Here is a 19,562-nt window from a genome sequence, read left to right on the forward strand (position 1 = left end):
AGTTATTAGTAGTAACTATGTTTACTCTAGTTCTCAAAGTGTGACTCAGGCCAGCAATATCAGCATCACCTGGGACCTTGTTAGAAACAAAAACTTCAGGCCCCATCCCAGACCAACTGAATCAGACCCATGGTCTGGGACCCAATAAATCTAAAATTTTAACAAGTCCTCCAGGTGATTTTGATCACACTAAAAGTTCAAGAGTCAATGTTATGGTGTAAATGGAAAATAACCAGAGAATATGTCTAAGCTTTTTTTAAAAAAATAACTGAGTTACTTCAGCTGGATTCACCATTGCCTGGGCTAAGCTTCACAACAACCCTCCATCTGCTCAGGTCTTCATGGGAGCTGGGAGTGCTGGGAGCTGATGCGTTCTAGGTGGAGAGGAGAAGCCGGATTGCAATTGAGAAGTATTTCTATATAAGCATTTCTGGTAAATTGTTTAAAGAGGACTCAGAAGACCTGGACACTGAGGTTGCCAGTTCGAATCCCTGGGCTTGCCTGGTCAGGGCACATTTGGGAGTTGATGCTTCCTGCTCCTCCCCCCCTTCTCTCCTCCGGCGCTGCACGGAACCGTGACAGTGATACTAGTTTTCTTTTTGAATCTGGTATACGATCTCCGAGGTGCTCGGATTGGTTATTCAGGGAGAGCGAACTCGCTTTTAGGGAGGAGACTGGGGCACACCTCGCCATGGCCTGAGGCGAGGAGAGCAGGTGAGGAGGACAGAGGGCTGAGACGGAGCCACAGCTTCAGCGGCGGAGGTGGGCGCGTGGACGACTGAGCGGCCAGAGTCCCGCATCCTCCTGCCTGAGCAGTTCGTGGCTGAACTGCTCCGACACCGACCCCTTCAGCCGGCACCGCTCACACCCGCGGCTCGGGCCGCCCTGCCCACAGCGGGCCACGGCCCACCGAGGTAGGCGGCGCCCTTCAGGCTCAGTCCACAGTCTCACTCCCCGCCTCCAGAGGAAAGCCGCGTTTCCGACACAACGGTCAGCTCCTCCCGGAACCGCCCACTACGGGAAAAGGCTAATGCGTCTGGTCAATTTGTAGACGGTCCCTTACAGCAGCTAGACGAACTGCAGTTTGGGAAAACCCAGGAGGCCCGGGCCGCGCCGGCACTTGACCCGGGCAGGCTGTGCGCAGGCGTGGTAGCTCTGTTTACCTCTGCCGGCAAGTACCCTACCGCATTGCGCTGGGGGCGGGATACCCTACCCGGGTTTGCCCATCCCTCGTGTTCCTTATCCCAGTTCCTCTTTATTTTTGAGTTGGTGCTCTTCATTTTTTTTTTTTTTTTTTTTGTATTTTTCTGAAGCTGGAAATGGGGAGAGACAGCCAGACAGACTCCCGCATGCGCCCGACCAGGATCCACCCGGAAGGGCAGAGCGTCGCCCCTGGTGGGCGTGCCCCAAAACACCTTTTAAAATGAAGAGCACCTGCCCTGGCCGTTTGGCTCAGTGGTAGAGCGTCAGCCTGGAGTGCGGAAGTCCAGGGTTCGATTCCCGGCCAGGGCACACAGGAGAAGCGCCCATCTGCTTCTCCATCCCTCCCCCTCTCCTTCCTCTCTGTCTCTCTCTTCCCCTCCCGCAGCCGAGGCTCCAATGGCCCGGGCGCTGGGGATGGCTCTGTGGCCTCTGCCTCAGGCGCTAGAATGGCTCTGGATGCAACAGAGTGACCCCCCTGGGGCAGAACGTCACCCCCTGGTGGGCATAACCTCAGGGTGGATGGTGGATTGCCTACCAGCCATTATGAGGGGCCATTTTTCTGTTTGTTTGCCAGCTACCGTTGAGAAGAGGCTTTTCTCTACTGGTGGATCCCTACCGGGTGGATCTCGGTAGGGCGCATGCGGGAGTCTGCCTGACTGCCTACCCATTTCTAGCTTCGGAAAAATGAAAAAAAAAAAAAAAAAAAAAGGGTGTTTTATTGAGAACTCAGTTCAAATCGACCTGTTCAGCCTTTCTACACTATGTGGAATGTCAGTGCTCCCCTCCCACCCAACCCCCAGAAGACAGGTTCACAAGACTTTTCCAGCCGCGAGTGGCACTCCTTCACTTAATGGCTTTGGGCAAGAAAAATTGGGGGTGCAAGGATGTAGAGGATAACATAAAATCACCAGGCCCTGGCTGGATACTTTAGTTGGTTAGAGCTTCATCCTGATCCAAAGATTGTGGGTTCCATTCCGGGTCAGGGCATACAGAATAGATCCATGTTTCTGTCTTTCCCTCCCTAAAAATCAATCAGTGATATATTTTTTTTTAATGAAATGAAAGCAGCAAGGGTGAGAACACTCCTGAGTCCACTGCAAAGGGTTTATGCAATGTCTGGAGTGACGCATATAACTGCTCTTGAACTTCAGCTGATAAGTGTAAGGTTATGTTTCAGAGCTTTGTTTATAAAGCCACAAAATTTATGACGGTGAAGAAGGTTGTAGGTAGGAGCAGAGCCTTTGAGCAGGAAAGTGGGAAGATGGATGAGTATAGAACTTTGAATATTTTGCCTGAAGAAGGTAGTTGGAATGGAATCATTTAAAAATTCTTTTGGGTTTTTAATTTTATTTTAATACTTTCTCCAAAAGAAGAAAGTTCATTCATTCTGCTGCATTCAGAAGCCCTGTAGGAAGTAATAAATGAAATATTAATTGCTTGGAAAATATGTGGACCTTATATAATAAGGTTGGTGTAATGCTGGTGGCCAATGCCAGGCAGATTCACATCAGATTTGGGCAGATGGTAGAGGAACTGCAGAGCCAGAAAGTTGTGGGCCATCCTGTTTAATAAAGTCTTGCAATAGTGGATGAGCAAACCAGTAGAGAAAAGCCTCTTCTCAACGGTAGCTGGCAAACAAACAGCAAAAATGGCCCCTCATAATGGCTGGTAGGCAATCCACCATCCACCCTGAGGTCAGGCACTCTTAACATTATGTAGACTATACACATGTGGTGCTGCCATGTGCTCCCTCACTAGTCACGCAAAGTATAAGCGAGCAAGCCTACACAGCTGTTTTCCCTAAGGTTGACCAAGAAGTAACCATTTCTCCAAATTATGCTCTTTTTAGTTATTCAAATACCTTAATTAAAACCTCACTGGAGCCTGACCTGTGGTGGCGCAGTGGATAAAGCATTGACCTGGAAATGCTGAGGTCACCGGTTCGAAACCCTGGGCTTGCCTGGTCAAGGCACATATGGGAGTTGATGCTTCCTGCTCCTCCCCCCCTTCTCTCTCTCCTCTCTCTCTCCACCCCCCTTTCTAAAATGAATAAATTAAAAAAAAAAAAAAAACCTCACTGGATAATTGATTGTTAATTATTCCTGTTTAAAAGAGGTTAGAGATAATATAAGAGTTATTTATTGAGTGCTTATTAGTAAGAAAACTGCTCTATCTGCTTTATATGTATTAATTCAATTAATCCCTGTAGGGAAAACAATTGTTAGGCTTGCTCGCTTGCACTTTGATTTGTGTGTGAGCACATGGTAGAGTTACGTGTGTATCGCCTGTGTAAGGCTATGGGTGCTTGCGGATCGCTTGCCTGCCACTGGCTGTTTTGCTGTTTGTTCACCTGCTGCCTTGAGAGGCAGTTTTTCTTTGCCTGTTTGCACATCCACTGTTGTGAGAATCTATTAAATGGGAATTGCCCAATGCTTCACGGCTCCACGGTTCCTTTACTGTCTGCCCGAATCCAATGCCTGGCCTTGGTCACTGATATTAAAATCCCCACAACCACCATTTAGGTAGGTAGTGCTATGAGCCCAATTTACAGATAAGAAACTATGTACATTTAAATGATGAAAAGGTAAAGAAACACAGGAAGTGAAAATATAAAAGTCAGGAAAGTGGTCTAATTTTGGGAGGAAGGAGGTTATATTATGATTGGGGGCTTAGAGAGGGCTGGAAGTTTTACATCATGATTCCAGTGTTAGTTTCAAGAGTGTTCATCTTAAAAATATTTACTATATATTCTATACTTATAATAATAATTATTAGATTTGTATGATGTGGTTTTATCTGTATTTTTTTTACAATAAAAAGTTTTTTAAAGCCCTGGCTAGTTTGCTCTGTGGCTAGAGCATCTGCTGGGCATGTGGCTGTCTCAGATTCAATCCCTGGTCAGGCTCACAGAGGAAGTGACCATCTGCTTTTCTTACCTTCCCTTTCCCCCTTCTCTCTCTCTTCCCCCTCTCACAGCCAGTGGCTTGACTGGTTTGAGTCTTGGCCCCAGCACTCAGGATAGTTTGGTTGATTAAAGCATCAGCCCCAGACAGGGATTGACAGGTGGATACTGGTTGGAGCACATGTGGGAGTCTATCTCCCCTCCTTTCACTTAAAAAACTTTTTTTAATGTTATGTATTAAAGGGTTAAATAAAGTTATGTTAAACATTTTGAGGTTTAAAAGTAGAATATAGTAAATGACCTGAAATTCCACTTATGGTCAGATGGCGGTGACTTTGCTGGTGGGTCATACAGAGCTGCTAGGGTCTTCAGTGGCATCTTTAGGAGTCAGCAACATGGCAGAAGACATCAAGAATGAAATCAAGAACTACCAGGCTACCCCTCTTGACAGCCACTTTCCCAACCAGAACCAGAACAGGAACTGTTGGCAGAACTATCTGGACTTCCACTACCGTGAGAAGGCAATGATCACTAGAATGGGTGATGTCTCTTTGTGGAAATAGTAGTGGTGTACAAGTCCCTCTGCACCATATCTTGAATGTCAGCCTGGAATGACCGCCAGGCAGAATGCACCTTTCCTGGGAAGATCTGAACTGGCTGCACTCCAGGTCTCCTCTTCTCTCCATCCCAGGGATGTGAAGGGAGACCTGGGTACATCCCACCCTGGGATCCTGAATCACGGCTTAACTAATACTAAAGACTTATGGAAAAATGAAAAATAAAAGATAAGAATAAATGACCCTGAGTTTTTTGTGTACTTCATTTTCTAATTAGAAACAATTTTAAAGTTAAACATATGTTTGAATAATAAATACCATTGTTCAAATAAAGATATACCTTGGCCACTACTTTTAAGTGAAAATCTCTTATTTACATGACTATTTTCCAGTGTATCTTAAAAATTGTATTTGAATGACATGTATATGTATTAGTATCATGGGAATATCAAGCTGGGTGGGTGCTATAGACTGAATATTTGTGTCCTCCCCAAATTTTTATAGCTCTGGCCAATAGCTTAGTTGATTAGAGCATTGTCCTGAAGTGCAGAGGTGTCAGGGCATATACAGGAACAGATCGATGTTCCTATCTCTCTCTTTCTCTGTCTTCCTTCCTCTCTCTCTCTAAAATCAAAAGTTTTTTAAATGTTCATATATGAAACCCTAATTCCCCATTGATATCTGGAAGTGGGGCCTTTGGGAGGTGATCAGGTCATTAATGTGTAGGCCTCATGAATAAGATTAGTGCCCTTATAAAAGACACTGCAGAGAGCTCTCTTGCCCCTTTCAGTAGGTGAGGACACAGCAAGAAGAGAGGCATCTATGGACCAGGAAACACGCTTTCACCAGACACCAAATCTGCCAGTGCATTGATATTGAACTTCCTAGCCTACAGAACTGTGAACAATAAATGTTTAAACCATCTAGTCTATGGTATTTTAGGCAGTCCTAATGGACTGAGACAATGAGGATTATGAAATATCACTTATTCATCTCCTTTTCTCAGGTGAGAACTACATGAAAATAATATGAAAACAGTATTTGATGTTTCTTTCCCTTTTTTTAAGCTTTCCCCATCTGCTCACCTTTCTCCCATTCATCTCCTCTTCCTTTCTACTCAAAATACCAGGAAGCTAACTATTGCAGTTTAAGCTTTAGGGGTCCCACTTGCACAAGTCTCTAGTAGGGTTGCTAGAAATGTGTCTACTTGGGTATGTTTTTTGTAAAGTTTGCAAAAATGAGAGATTTTGACCACAAATATCCAGACTATTTTTCCTGTTAGTCAAATGTCCCACCATATCTGGTGACACTGAGTGGCTATAGGCATATTTAGGATTTAGCCACAATGAAACTAAGTTGGAGATACGGTAGTTTGAATTAGCAAGACATATTTATTGGTTCACAATCACTTTCACATCTAAGTAAGTTGCTCCCTGTCCTGGTGTAGAAATGGCTTCTAGGGATACTTAGCTGATTCATCTCACATGGTGACATGAAGTAATAGAGCCCAAGGTCACATCATTATGTGAAGATGTCTTATAGCAAAGGGTGCTGGAAATAAACGGGTAGTGAGAGAAGTATACACAGTAAGCAGAGGCTTCAGTTCTCAGTGGTGCCTAGTCAGAACAAAAGGAATATTCTCAGTAATGCAGAACATGCAATTTTTCCCTATCTTTGAGAATTATACAAAATAGAATTTGTCAGAATTCCTGTATTTATAACTTGTGTTTGTGATATAAGCTTTCCAGAAATTGTGGTTTGTTGTGATTTCTTTTCTCATTCTAAATAATCACCTTCATACTTACAAATAATAATAAAGGGCAGCCATGCCATATATAACTGTTTCAATGGTATTCCCAATACTATATTTTACTCTTCCTTATCTTTATTTTGTCTTGTAAAATAAGAACACTTGGGCTACTTTGAGAAACAGTATAAAGGCATTTATCCTGAAAATATTTTTTAAAGAGAATAAGAACGATAATTTAATGTATTTATTTATTGCCAGTAGAGTTCTTCTTAAAAAAATTTTTTTTTCCATTGAGAGAGACAGAGAGAAAAAGACAAAGAGAGAGAGAAGCATCAGCTCGTTGCGTTGTTTCACTGAGTTCTCACCAGGGGGTTGAACCAACAACCTCTGGTCCACCAGGTCAAGGCTTCATCCACTGAGCCACCCAGGCAGGGCACCAGTGGAGTTCTTAATGATATGTTTTCTCTGCAAAAAATAGGGAGAGGTGATGGGCTATAATGCTCCTCTGGCCTTGAGTAAAATAAAGGCACTAACTAGAACCATGCTGGGTAAACAAGGTTTATGACTAGATCTCTTATTTTTCTACCATTAGGTTACAAGCATATTGACTTGGGAAAGGTGGTGTCTGAGGTGTGGGAGAGTGACTCAGCACAGGGGTCTGGGCAGCTTTCACCATGGCTCTCTTCCCAGAGCCACAGACACCAGTCTCTCTTCACAGGACTCTGATCTGCTCTGCCCTCCACTGAGACCAGGATGCCCAGAGTTGTGCTGGAGCACAATAAAGTAACTTCCATTGAACTAACACTCAAACTGATAATAATTTAAAAAGCTGAATAAATATGTAAAAAAATAAATAAAAATCTGAAGGCCCCAGAGAGGAACCAAATTAAACAGAAACTAGAGGCTATGATCCAAGAAAGGAAGTATTCAGATGATACAAATTAGAGTCCATGTGCCAAAAGGAGATGTCAACCCCATGCAAAAGGAAGCACAGAGGGTAACAATCCATTCCTTCCATGTAAATGTGTCATAATAAACTTACAGACTGCCAGAGGGTAGACACACGTGGACTTTACAAAATGGAAAGGAGATTGATGAACATCTGGTGATGCCATTGTAAGGTACTTTTCATATGAAAAAAAAAAAGACGAAATGAACTATAGAATTGAACAACTAACTTCACATGCCAGAATTTTAAACAGACATGCATTTCAAATGTCCACATACTGCTCATTTGCTCAGAGTAAACAAAGGTTAGCAGTTCACATATGTAACATTCTATTGGCTATTCTGTCATTATAACTAAGAATATGTTTCCACCCTGTACATCTGTTAGACTGTCAGTTACTGTCAACAACCCATAATGGTGGAGAATCAAAACCACCTAATTAAAAATATCTTTCATGAGAAAAGAAGAACCCTGTTATCTAGAATCAATGAGCATTATTAGCCATTCTGAACATATAAGGTGGGAAGCAAGTTGAAGGCTGGGTGGGTTGTGAATACGGCAGTGGGTGTTGAGGGTGTCCAGATGACTCCTGAACCTGCTTTATGTCTGTGTGTGAGGTGCTGTTCTGCCTCTTTGGTCACCAGCTTTCTCCTCAGACACAACAGCTACTGTTTCTCATCGCCACATATGACACTTCTCTGAATTTCTTAGATTCTAAAGTACACATTTTCTCACATTTTACATATCTAAAATAATTATATCTTTAAAGACATGTATCAACAGTTGTTTTATAATAGATGTACACATTTAAGGATATTTTTCTTTTTTCCCTAATCTTAGTATTATAAATGAAAAAAAAATGAGATATTTGCTAATAGTGCATTAATATCATAACTAAGTTTTATTCCTCAAAAGAAAAAAACTGGTACTATAAAATCTAATTGAAATATATATTCCTGCCTGACCGGTGGTGGCACAGTGGATAAAGCAGGGGTCCCCAAACTTTTTACACAGGGGGCCAGTTCACTGTCCCTCAGACTGTTGGAGGGCCAGACTATAAAAAAAAACTGGACAAATCCCTATGCACACTGCACATATCTTATTTTAAAGTAAAAAAACAAAATGGGAACAAATACAATATTTAAAATAAAGAACAAGTAAATTTAAATCAACAAACTGACCAGTATTTCAATGGGAACTATGGGCCTGCTTTTGGCTAATGAGATGGTCAATGTCCGGTTCCATATTTGTCACTGCTAGCCATAACAAGTGATATGATGCGCTTCCGGAGCCGTGACGCATGCGTCCCGTGTCACTAGAAGTAGTACTGTACGTGAGCGACATCACGCTTTGTGGCGCCGCCACATACATCACTCCAGGAATGAAAGAGGTGCTCCTTCCGGAAGTGCAGCAAGGGCTGGATAAATGGCCTCAGGGGGCCGCATGCGGCCCACGGGCCATAGTTTGGGGTCCCCTGGGATAAAGCATCAACCTGGGACACAGAGGACCCTGGTTTGAAATCCTAAGGTTGCCAGCTTGAGTACAGGGTTGCTGGTTTGAGGGTGGGATGATCAACATAATCCCAAGGTCACTGGCTTGAGCCCAAGGTCTCTGGCTTGAAGCCCAAGGTCACTGGCTTGAGCCTAAGGTCACTGGCTTGAGCAAGGGATGACTGGCTCAACTTGAGCCTTCCTAGTCAAGGCAAGTATGAGAAGCAATTAATAAACAACTAAAATGAAGCAACTATGAGTTGATGCTTCTCATCCCTCTCCTCCCCACTCCTCTCTCTTCCTCTCTAAAAAATAATAATCAGTAAGTAAATAAAAAGAAATATATATTCCTCAAGTATATTTTATATAGCATAATTATGTCCCCAGACCACTGAGAGTAAAAACTATTGTATTTTTCCTCAAAGAAATATTTTTATTTCATAGTTTCTACCTGGAAGGTACTTGCACCATTTTCAGGGCTGACTTTAACATTTAAATACAGAGGTTAAAACTGTACTTGTGGTAGTGTGTATATATAGGCTGCCTGGAGGTCTAAGTATGACTTAAATAATTTGGCATATTCTGGATGCTTCAAGGCAAATTTCTTAAAGTTGTTATATGAAATGTACTCTGAGTTCTGTCTAGCTATTTCCTGAAAGAGTCTGGAAACATCAAGATCTGGCACTCCAAAAGCTGCCCGAAGTACAGCAGCCAACTCCTCTTCTGTTATGAAACCATCCTCATCGAGATCAAAGAGCTTAAATGACATTTGCAGAATCTTTTCAGTGTTGGTAGGATTGCATAGGACAGTCAGGCCTATCACATACTCTCTGAAGTCTATACTGCCATCATTATTCCTGTCAAAAAGGGCAAAAAGTTGTTGCAAGGGTTCTGAAATGGGGAGTTTTAAGTAATTGGCAAATTCTTCAAGTCCTATTTTCCCTCCGTTTGAGGCAACTGCAATTGTGGCATATTCATCTAAATGCTGATGAATACTATCCCAATCTAACTTCAATTTTTGGCTAATTTTTGTAAATTCTACCAAACCAGCTTCCATGGGTAGTTGGAGTTTACCTGCAGTAATCATCAACCTGCAGTCTTCGTACGTATGGTCTGTCACGGGCACCCCCAGAGCATTTGCCATGTTGATCCTCACTGTATTGGCAAAAAGGATGGGGTCTTTTTTTTCTTGGTCATTTGGGATGTAAACGGGCATAAACTCTACTTCTACCCGGGTGAAGAGTTGACTCAGGGTCAACATACATGCCTGGAAGCCTGTAAACCCCTGCCAGGTCCAAGTCACCGTGTCTAGGGTGTTTGGGTACCTGAGCAACACTGGCTGCACAGGAACACCTGGAGAGAAGGCTCCTAGTTTAAAAGTAACCAGACACGTGCGATTGGTACACACTCCTTCTGGGAAAATCAGGATCTGTGGCCACTTTCTTTTGGATGTCACTCGCTTCAGTATTTCATTCCGGGTAGTCTTCCTGGAATTGGGGTCCTCTCGAGTCACAAGCACCGGCTGTGTTGACAGTAGGAATTTCCCAGCCACTGGGATCAGTGCGTTTTGACTCGCAGAGACCACCGAAGGTAACCCTGCCTCGACACAGGCGATTGCGTCAAAGAAAGTAGAGTGCGGTGCTGTAACCAGGATGGGGGCCTCGTCTCGGGTTGCCTTTTTCCCTTTCACTTTAACCAGGAACCCTGCTACAAAGAAAGTCACCTGGAACAAGAATTTGAGGGCCGGTTGCAGCAGTTTTCTTCTCCAACTCCTGGCAGGCTTGGCTGGGTGAGCGGAACAGCCTATGGTAGATAGCACAGCCATCGGCCAGAGGAAGATGAAGAGGACCGCAATGCAGGACACCCGCACGGGCACCAGCACAACCCCCACCAGGATGATGTAGGCCCAGCGCCACGCGGTGATGTGCGTCTGTTGCACGAAGGGGTTGGCCACTGCTGGTGGGTACAAGGACTTGCTCTTCTCTAGATGGAGGGCGGACTCCCACACCTCCAACTCCCAGTCGGAGGTGTCCTGAGCCATGAGGCCGACTCTTCCGAAGTCTCAGGACACTGGGAGCTGCAAGCTGGGGTCAGCCCCCAGAGCGTACTCCTTCCCCATCGTGCGCTTTCTGTTCGCACATAATTAGAACTCTTAGAGGCAATTGTGTGTTAATAGGAAATGATGTATCACTTTTAAAATCCGAAATTAAAAATGGTAAATAACGCAGCAGAATTAAAATCATAACAGTGCAATCTTTTTGGCTTTTTGTAAATGCCTCCCTTTTGATATATATGCTTAATAAATTATTTTCATATAACAATTCTGATGTTTATATTAAGTACATAGTATATAGCTACTAGGGATATATTAATTTAAATATATGAATATTAATAACAATTTAAATTCTACTACTAATACAGTGTACTTGCTGTGAAATGCTTTGGCAGTTGGTAAGTCAAATTCATTTTCTCTCCCTAAAGATTGATTTCTACAGTGATATTAATATCTCTTTATGCTAAGAGATTTAACTGATGGCACCCTTGAGCATTGATACCTGTTATAAACACTTTTCCATACCCATTGAGAATTAGAATATATCTGTTATCATAGAGAGAATTAGTCATGGCATGTTTGATTCATATTTTTTAAAAAATTTTTTCCCCACTGATTTGGGAGAGAGAGAGAGAGAGAGAGAAGCATTAACTCATTGTTTCACTTAGTTGTATATTTGTAGGTGCCCTGACCAGGGGTCCGACCAGTGACCTTTGAGCTATGAAGCCAGGGTGCTTCACATTCTTAACATTAGTCCACATTCTTAACACTAGTCCACATGAACCAGTCACCATTCCAAACTGACATAACAACAACAAACTTTAAGATCACCTTTGTAGCTCAGTGGATAGAGCATGATCCCTGCGCACAGGGGTTGTGGGTTCAATCTCTGGTTAGGGTACATATAAGAAATAACTAACAGTGTACAACTAAATGAAACAATTAAGTAGAACAATGAATTGATGCTTAACTCCCTCATCCTCTCTCTCCAGGCCCCTCTCTTAAATTAACAACAAAAAAAAAATCATTTACATTTTCATGAAAATAAGTCAGGATTACTCTATTACATCAAAACACAGTCAACAAACTTCTGTCCCTTCCCTTTACTCTTGTCCTTTGGAAATGATAGAAAAGGAAGCAAAGTTGGTATGAACTAGGCTATCCTCTGTACTTTGTAGCATTTGCAACTCTGACAGTGCTATATAGAGTATTCCTGTGTTTGCTAATTGCTAATTTAAATTCCTCTTATCAGAATTAAAAATCAAATTGAAGGTTACTGAGAGAGATGTTTCTATTTCTTGGAGCATACCAGGTTATCAATAAACAGGAAGAGCAGTGTAGACACCAGAATCTCTTAAACGGAATGTTATTTAGTGTAAAGATTACGGGGTTTACAACCAGATGGATCTAAGTCAGATTCTGGTTCCAACACTTATACTGTGGACATTGGCCAATCCCATTTTTACATCTGTAAAATGGTAATACTTTCTATTTTGCAATGTTGTTATGAGGCACAAGTATAATGTATATAGAAAACTGGACTTTTATTTATAAATACAAGTTGCTAGCATACAATAATGAGAATTCTTAGGGATATTCCTCTTTCTTCTGTCACTATCAGAACTATTCTTGAGGAAAACATTCCTTTCACCAAGGGAACACAGTTGTAGCCTCTAAGGAACCATGGTTAGGCAATGTTACTGGTTGTCTCCTTGCCAAGGAAAGCAACCCAAGAGAATGAATAGTTCCTTGAGCTGGTATTGTTCTCTATTCTGTAACTCTTCCCACTCTTATTTGTGTCTTCATTACTATTCTTAAAATTTTGTTTCATTTACCTGCATTATGTGTATGCTTCTTAAAGGAAAGTTCTATATTACCTGTTATTACCCTGTCATCTCTCCTTTATATTTCTCCCACAGAACCTAGCAGTGTGTCAGATATAGCAATTATTTGGTAAGAAATTATTTGAATTCCTACAATGAGCTAGTCCCTTTTTCTGCATGCTGGATATAAGTCAGATAGTAAAACAATAAAAGCCTCTGCAATAGGAAATACAGTATTAAATTCTTGTTCCACTGAGTGGGGAAAAGGATATTTTGACCCTTTTTCTAAATCACCAACTTAGCTGAAGAATTAAGGCAAGTAATTTAATGAATATGCTTCCCTACTTTGCAATGTTTAATAAATATGTATGTATATGTGAGAATCTTCACATCACCTCTTGTTAATCTCACTATATGTAGCATTTAATAAATATTTAAGAGTGAATATTCATTTAGTCATACTTACCTTCAAACTAATAAAATACTATGAACCCAAGAGATTTGATAATAGAATTTTAAAATGGTTAAAAATAATTAAAAGAACTTTTGAACAATAAAATGAAATTTTACACCATTGAAGGTTTGCCTTTTAATATGGATAATCTTTAATGTATGTATGAAAAAGGCACCATATATTAACAGCATAAAGAATGAGAGAAACCAAAACTAAGCCACTTTCCCTAACTTCCTTTCATAAAGTGTATACATTTTAAGGCAGGTGAATTTCTGTGTAAAATACAACAGAAGAAAATCAACATAATTATGTTACAAGTTCACACACATTCTCAGATTTTTTTCAGTAACATTTGTCAGGATATTTATCTATGATAAAGCACATTAAAACAATTTTTTTCCTAGTGATGCTTAAAGAAGTTGAACAATTTTAAAAAAAGAATTTTGAGATTTTATTACAGACCTCTCATAGAAGATATAGAAAAGTCAATCTTTTTTCTTTGTTTCTTCTTTTAGAAATGTCCATATCAATGTGTTCACTATGTCAGGTTGTTCTTGCTGAAGCCAATGACTGGCTTCTGACAAAATAGTTAGCCTGAAATAGTTTTTCACATAAATCTTTGTGACTTTAGCCATCTCAACTTCCATAAATGCGTCTTTCTCTCCCCACAGTAGTAGTGTTGGAGTGGCCACCATGTGATGTTTGAGAGGCAGGCAGCTATAAAAACAAAACGTGGGCTTGAGACTCATTTTAAAATGTAAAATAACATTTCTTCATAATGTTTCTTCAGGCCACACATTCTCAAAGGGGTTGAAATATTGCCACCAAAGGGGTGAAAATTGGTTCTTGGAAGAGTGAAAAAACATCTTTCTCTCTCTATATATAAACTATGAATATACATATAGTACCTAAGCAGATATTAAAGTTTCATGGGGAGGAGACAATTAGGGGAAAATGTCTACAAAGGTTCCTTAGGGAGGTAATGATGAAAAAATGGTTGAGAAACACTGCTTTAGGCAATCGATCCAGACAATAAAATATTTAAGTCTATTTAAGAAAGAGCCCAATAAAAATTTTAATTGGATGAGGCTAGCAAAATTTATAATGAGGCCTATAAATTAACTATGGAATTCATCACTATGAGGAATAATTTACTTTAAAAGGATACAAGAATTTCTGAACAATGTGATGAAACAGAGCTTTACACTGTTATTGTTTAAATATATTTTAAATTGTTTGTTAGATAGCAATGCATTTTATGTGAAAATTGAAACTGGAAAATCAGAAAATATATATGGACTGAGCTTAATACAACATGATACTATATTTATCTTGCACAAAAATCTTTTTAAAACAAAGTTTTATTGTATATTTTTTTAAATACAAAAAGTATAAAGAATAAAATCATGCATAATTCTGTTATTAAAAGATAACCTTTTGGTCACTTCCTATGCATATATTTTAAAGCATACTATAAATACAATGCAATAATGTACACAGTACATATATGCAAATTTCATATTAAATTATAACAAGAACATTCTGGTTTCATAAAGTTTTTCAAAAATAACCATAAAAGATACTCTTTTATGGCATAATAGCCCATAAATGACTTGAACACTTAGATCATAGCATCACTTAAAACACCACTTGTTTTAAGTAATAATATAATTAGCATTTTGTGCACAAGTATTTGTTGGCCTTCCAGGTCATTTCTTTAGGTAGTCCTGAAAGATGAATTCCTGAGGTAAAGAGTATAAATATTTTTAAAGCTTTTGACACCTTCTGCTACAGAAAGGTGGGATGGTATTAATTACATTCCTCTTTTGTTTTTTTAAAATATTTTATTTATTGATTTTAGAGAGGGGGGGAGAGAGAGAGAGAGAGAAGGGGGGAAAGCAGGAAGCATCAACTCCCATATGTGCCTTGACCAGGCAAGCCCAGGGTTTCAAACCAGTGACCTCAGCATTCCAGGTCAATGCTTTATCCACTGCTCCACCACAGGTCAGTCAATTACATTCCTCTTGATAAGAAAGAAAATAAATATCTAACTAGATACTCTCTAGCACTGACTTATATTTTCAATGCTTATCAAGAAGTTTGACGCGTGGCTGCTTGGGGCTGATAGATGCTGCTAGAATGTGCAGGATATCACATAAGTCTCCCAGGACTCACCTTCTGACTCTCATGCAAGTGGCCATCATTTGGTTGTGATGCTCCTAAAAATTCTTTGTGAATGACTAAACTGACAGAAACATATATTCTATTCTTAATTATTAATATATTAATTGCTTTATAAACTTGCAAGCTACTTAAATACTAGAGCTTATAAAATGTTCAAAAGTAAAACATTTATTTTTTTTGTTTTGGAGAGAGAGAAAGAGAAAGAAACAGGAAAGGAGAGAGCCGAGGAGCATCAACTCAAAGTTGCATCACTTTAGTTGTTCATTGACTGCTTCTCATACGTGCCTTGATGGGGGTCGGGGTGGCTCAAGCCAAGCCAGTGATCTCTTGCTTAAGCCAGTGACCTTGGGCTCACGTGAGTGACCTTGGGCTTCAAGACAGCAATGCTGGGATCATTTCAATGATCTCACGCTCAAGCCAGCAACCCTGCGCTCAAGCTGACAAACCTGTGCTCAACCTGGCAACTTTAGGGTTTTGAACCAGGGACCATAGGGTTCCAGGTCAATGTTCTATCCATTGTGCCACTACCAGTCAGGTGAAGGTAAAACATTTTAAACAGGTATGTGCATATTTAACAATACAGTGGTACCTTGAAATATTAGCAGACCAATTTCTTAAGATACAAGCTGTGACTCGGTCTGTATTTTTGTTTGAGATCTGAGCAAAATTTTGAGATACGAGTCGTGATTCAGGAAGCTGCCACTAGTTGGCACGTTGGTGCATGGGTCCAGTATCGGCAGCACACTAACATCTCATTCTTTCTCACGTGTTACCCGCAGAATCAAGTTGAATCTCGTGCACTGTACTTATTCTTGCATCATTTTTGCATTTTTTACTAACTTCTTTTGTGTGCTATCATGAAGCCAAAGAAAGTGAGTGTAAAGGACAGTGATGGGAAGAAGAAGAGGATGATGTCGATAGAAGCAAGAAATAACAGAAAAACATGAGCGTGGTGTACGAGTGATTGAACTGGCAAGGCTGTATGACCGCAATACATCTATACTTTGTACCATCCTTAAACAAAAGGATGCCATCAAAAGTGCAAATCCAGTGAAAGGAACTACAATTCTGTCCCAATTAAGGACAAATATCCATGAAGAAATGGAGAAGCTTCTGCTGCTGTGGGTGAAAGAGAAAGAGCTGTCAGGAGACACAGTGACAGAGACTGTAATATGCGAAAAGGCACGTATTATTTATGGCGACTTGAAGAAGAAAGAACCACCAACCTCAAAAGAGGCAGCAAATGTTAATGGTGACTGTAAAGTAAAGCCACTGCTAGTGTATCATTCCAAAAATCCTCGAGCCTTTAAGACTCAAAGATTCTTAAAGAAAAACTGCAGGTTATGCGGCATGCCAATGCTAGGACATGGGTTATGTGGCAGTTTTTTTATTGAATGGGTAAATCTCATCTTTGGTCCTGCAGTGAAGAAATATTTTCAAGAAAATAAACTCCCAATGAAAGTATTACTAATCCTTGAAAATGCTCCAGCCCACCCACTTGGTCTTGAAGATGACATTCTCGATGAGCTCAAATTCGTGAAAGTCCTCTATCTCCCGCCCAACACAACTTCAATCTTGCGACCTGTGAATCAGCAGGTCATTTCCAACTTTAAAAAGCTTTACACAAAGCACTTGTTCCGCCGCTGCTTTGAGGTGACTGAGAATATAAATCTAACCCTTCAAGAGTTTTGGAAAGATCACTACAACATCGTGATATATTTACACATTATTGACTTGGCATGGCAAGAGGTTTCAAGAAGAACCTTGAACTTGGCATGGAAAAAGTATGGTCAGATGTTGTTGCAGACAGGGACTTTGAAGGATTTAAACCAGAGACTGAGACCGATGTAGAAGTGTTGGAGGAGATTGTGTCCCTCGGAAAGTCGATGGGTCTGGAGGTAGATGAGGGTGATGTAAATGAGCTTGTCGAGGAACATGAGGAGGAACTCTCAACTGAGGAGTTGAAGGAGCTACAGATGATGCAACATATGGAGCTTCTGCAAGAGATTAGTAGTGAGGAGGAAGTAGAGTTGGAGGAATTGATTTCTACAAGTGAAATTAAAGACATGCTGGCAATGTGGGAGAAGCTTTCAAGTTTCATTGAAAAGAAACACCCAGAAAGAGTTTCAACTGGCATGCTTCAGAACTTTTTAATGACACTTGTTTGTCACATTTCCATAACATTTTAAAAGGCAGGCAAAAGCAAACCTCTTTCGATAGATTTTTATTCAAAAGTCCTGCAAGTGAAAATGCCAAAAGTGCAGCCAAAAAGGCAAAAACAGGTGATGATTAAATGAAAAATATGTAATGTTAAGCTTCAGTTAAGTTTAAAGTTAAGAAAGTGCTTTTTTTTTTACAATTAAGTTTTTGTGGTTTCATTTTAAGTAAAGAAAGTGCAGTTTTAGTTTTGTTTAAAGTAAAGAAAATGCAGTTTTAGTTTACATTTAGTGTTAAGAACGTGCAATTTTAGTTTACGTGTCTACAGTGCCTGCATCCCTTCCTCCCTCCCTCCTCCTCCGCCATTCACCTCCGTTAGCTGCACTCGTCTGTCTCCACGGTAAGAATACAGTATTAAATAACACTTTTTTCTTTTATTTCATATATTTTGTTCTGCATTGGTAAAGTATACATGTGTGTTTCTTAATTAAAAACATGTCTTTTTTCATAATTTAGGATGGTTTGGGGATGTTTCACAGGGCTGGAACGGATTAAATATATTTCAGTTATTTTAAATGGGAGAAATTTGTTTGATATACGAGTTGACTGACTTACAAGCTCAGTTACAGAATGAATTAAACTCATATCTCAAGGTACCACTGTATCTAAGTATGTTATAATTGAATCAGTAAAATAAAGAGAGTTTAAAAGGCTATTAGTAAGACAACAACAACAAAAAACAAAGAGAAACATAATTTTTTCACCAAATCAAATTGGAATTAAAAGGGAGGAGTCTTCAGAAAACTAAAAGAAATGCATATTCTCTGGTTCTGAGAATTTAAATTGCTAAATTTCACTTAAAATATAAGTTACATGTAAAACAAAGTATGTTTAGGTTGGTTACTACAGTTAATAATATTGTATTGCATATTTGAAAGTTGCTAAGAGAGTAGATCTTAAAAGTTCTCATCATAAGAAAATGAAATTTTATAATTATATATAATGATAAATGTTAACCACTTATTGTGGTAATCATTTTGCAAAATATAGAAATATTGAATTATATTATTGTATACCATAAACTAATATAATGTTATATGTTAGATATCTATAATGTTATGTTAGTCAATAAAAATAAGTAATAAAATAAAACAGAGTAAAACATAAAATATCTTAATAGATTATGTTTAATATGTTAAAGTAAAGAACTTATTGGGAAACACTTGTTAAAATAATTAGATTAAAATGATTAATCTTAGTAAATATAGAAACAATTTGAGAGACCTACAAAACTATAACAAGTAGTAACAATTATTACTCTATATTGTTAGTCACTTAACCTATAAAAATGTTTTTAACGTACTTATTTCTAATTAGTCTGAATTTAACATGTTACTCCTTCAAAGTCTGAGTAATCAGCTGATTGGTAAGTATTAAGGCAGCATTTTCCAGAGTGTTATATACTCCATAATTATATTTGTATGTAGAAACATTTCATTACTTTAATTAAAAAGATAATGTAGAAAATAATAACTCCCACCACTCAGCTCAAGAAACAAAACACTGAAGACATAATTACATCTTTCTGCTTACCTTTCCTTGATACTATTTCTTTTCTTCCCCTCACCCTATGGCAGTGGTTCTCAAAGTGTGGTCACCAGACTAACACCATCAACATCAACTGTGAACTTCTCAGAAATGCCAATTTTTGGGGCCTTATCTTAAACTGACCACATTGGAAACTCTAAGGGTGGGGTTGAGCCATCCATGTTTTAACAAGCCCTCCAGGTGATTCTAAGACAAGCTAGAGGGAGGAACTACTGCTTTAGGAGTAACGACTAGGTTGAATTTGGTTTTTACAATCGCCATGAATATTTTAAAACTTTGATGTGTTAGTATACCTCTACCCCATTCCTCCAGTTCCTTAGGGAGTGATCTTCTTTAAACCCTCTTGGATCTTTGACTTGTGAATGACAGTTGTTGGTTCAGGGTTATGGGCTAGGTGGGTCACAAACCTGAGGATAAGAGATTTAACTTCTT

The 19,562-nt window shown here is 39.7% G+C and overlaps 2 protein-coding genes across 3 annotated transcripts in view; both read right to left on the reverse strand.

Moving 5' to 3' along the window:
• Positions 1 to 750: 750 nt before the first annotated feature.
• On the reverse strand, positions 751 to 10,892 carry LOC136398353 (lysophosphatidylcholine acyltransferase 2B-like). The gene is given in 2 exon segments (XM_066372670.1): positions 751 to 1,014; positions 9,303 to 10,892. Coding segments are annotated over 2 exon segments (1,854 nt in total).
• Positions 10,893 to 13,336: 2,444 nt separating this feature from the next.
• EPHX4 (epoxide hydrolase 4) overlaps positions 13,337 to 19,562 on the reverse strand; it is a 49,937-nt gene continuing 43,711 nt past the window's right edge. For both annotated transcript variants that reach the window (XM_066372221.1, XM_066372220.1), the window contains exon 7: positions 13,337 to 13,898. In XM_066372221.1, coding sequence (XP_066228318.1) covers positions 13,667 to 13,898 — 232 coding nt within the window. In that variant the 3' untranslated portion in view covers positions 13,337 to 13,666. The remainder of the gene's footprint in view (positions 13,899 to 19,562) is intronic.

The sequence above is a fragment of the Saccopteryx leptura genome, chromosome 3, assembly GCF_036850995.1.
Source record: "Saccopteryx leptura isolate mSacLep1 chromosome 3, mSacLep1_pri_phased_curated, whole genome shotgun sequence".
NCBI lineage: Eukaryota > Metazoa > Chordata > Mammalia > Chiroptera > Emballonuridae > Saccopteryx > Saccopteryx leptura.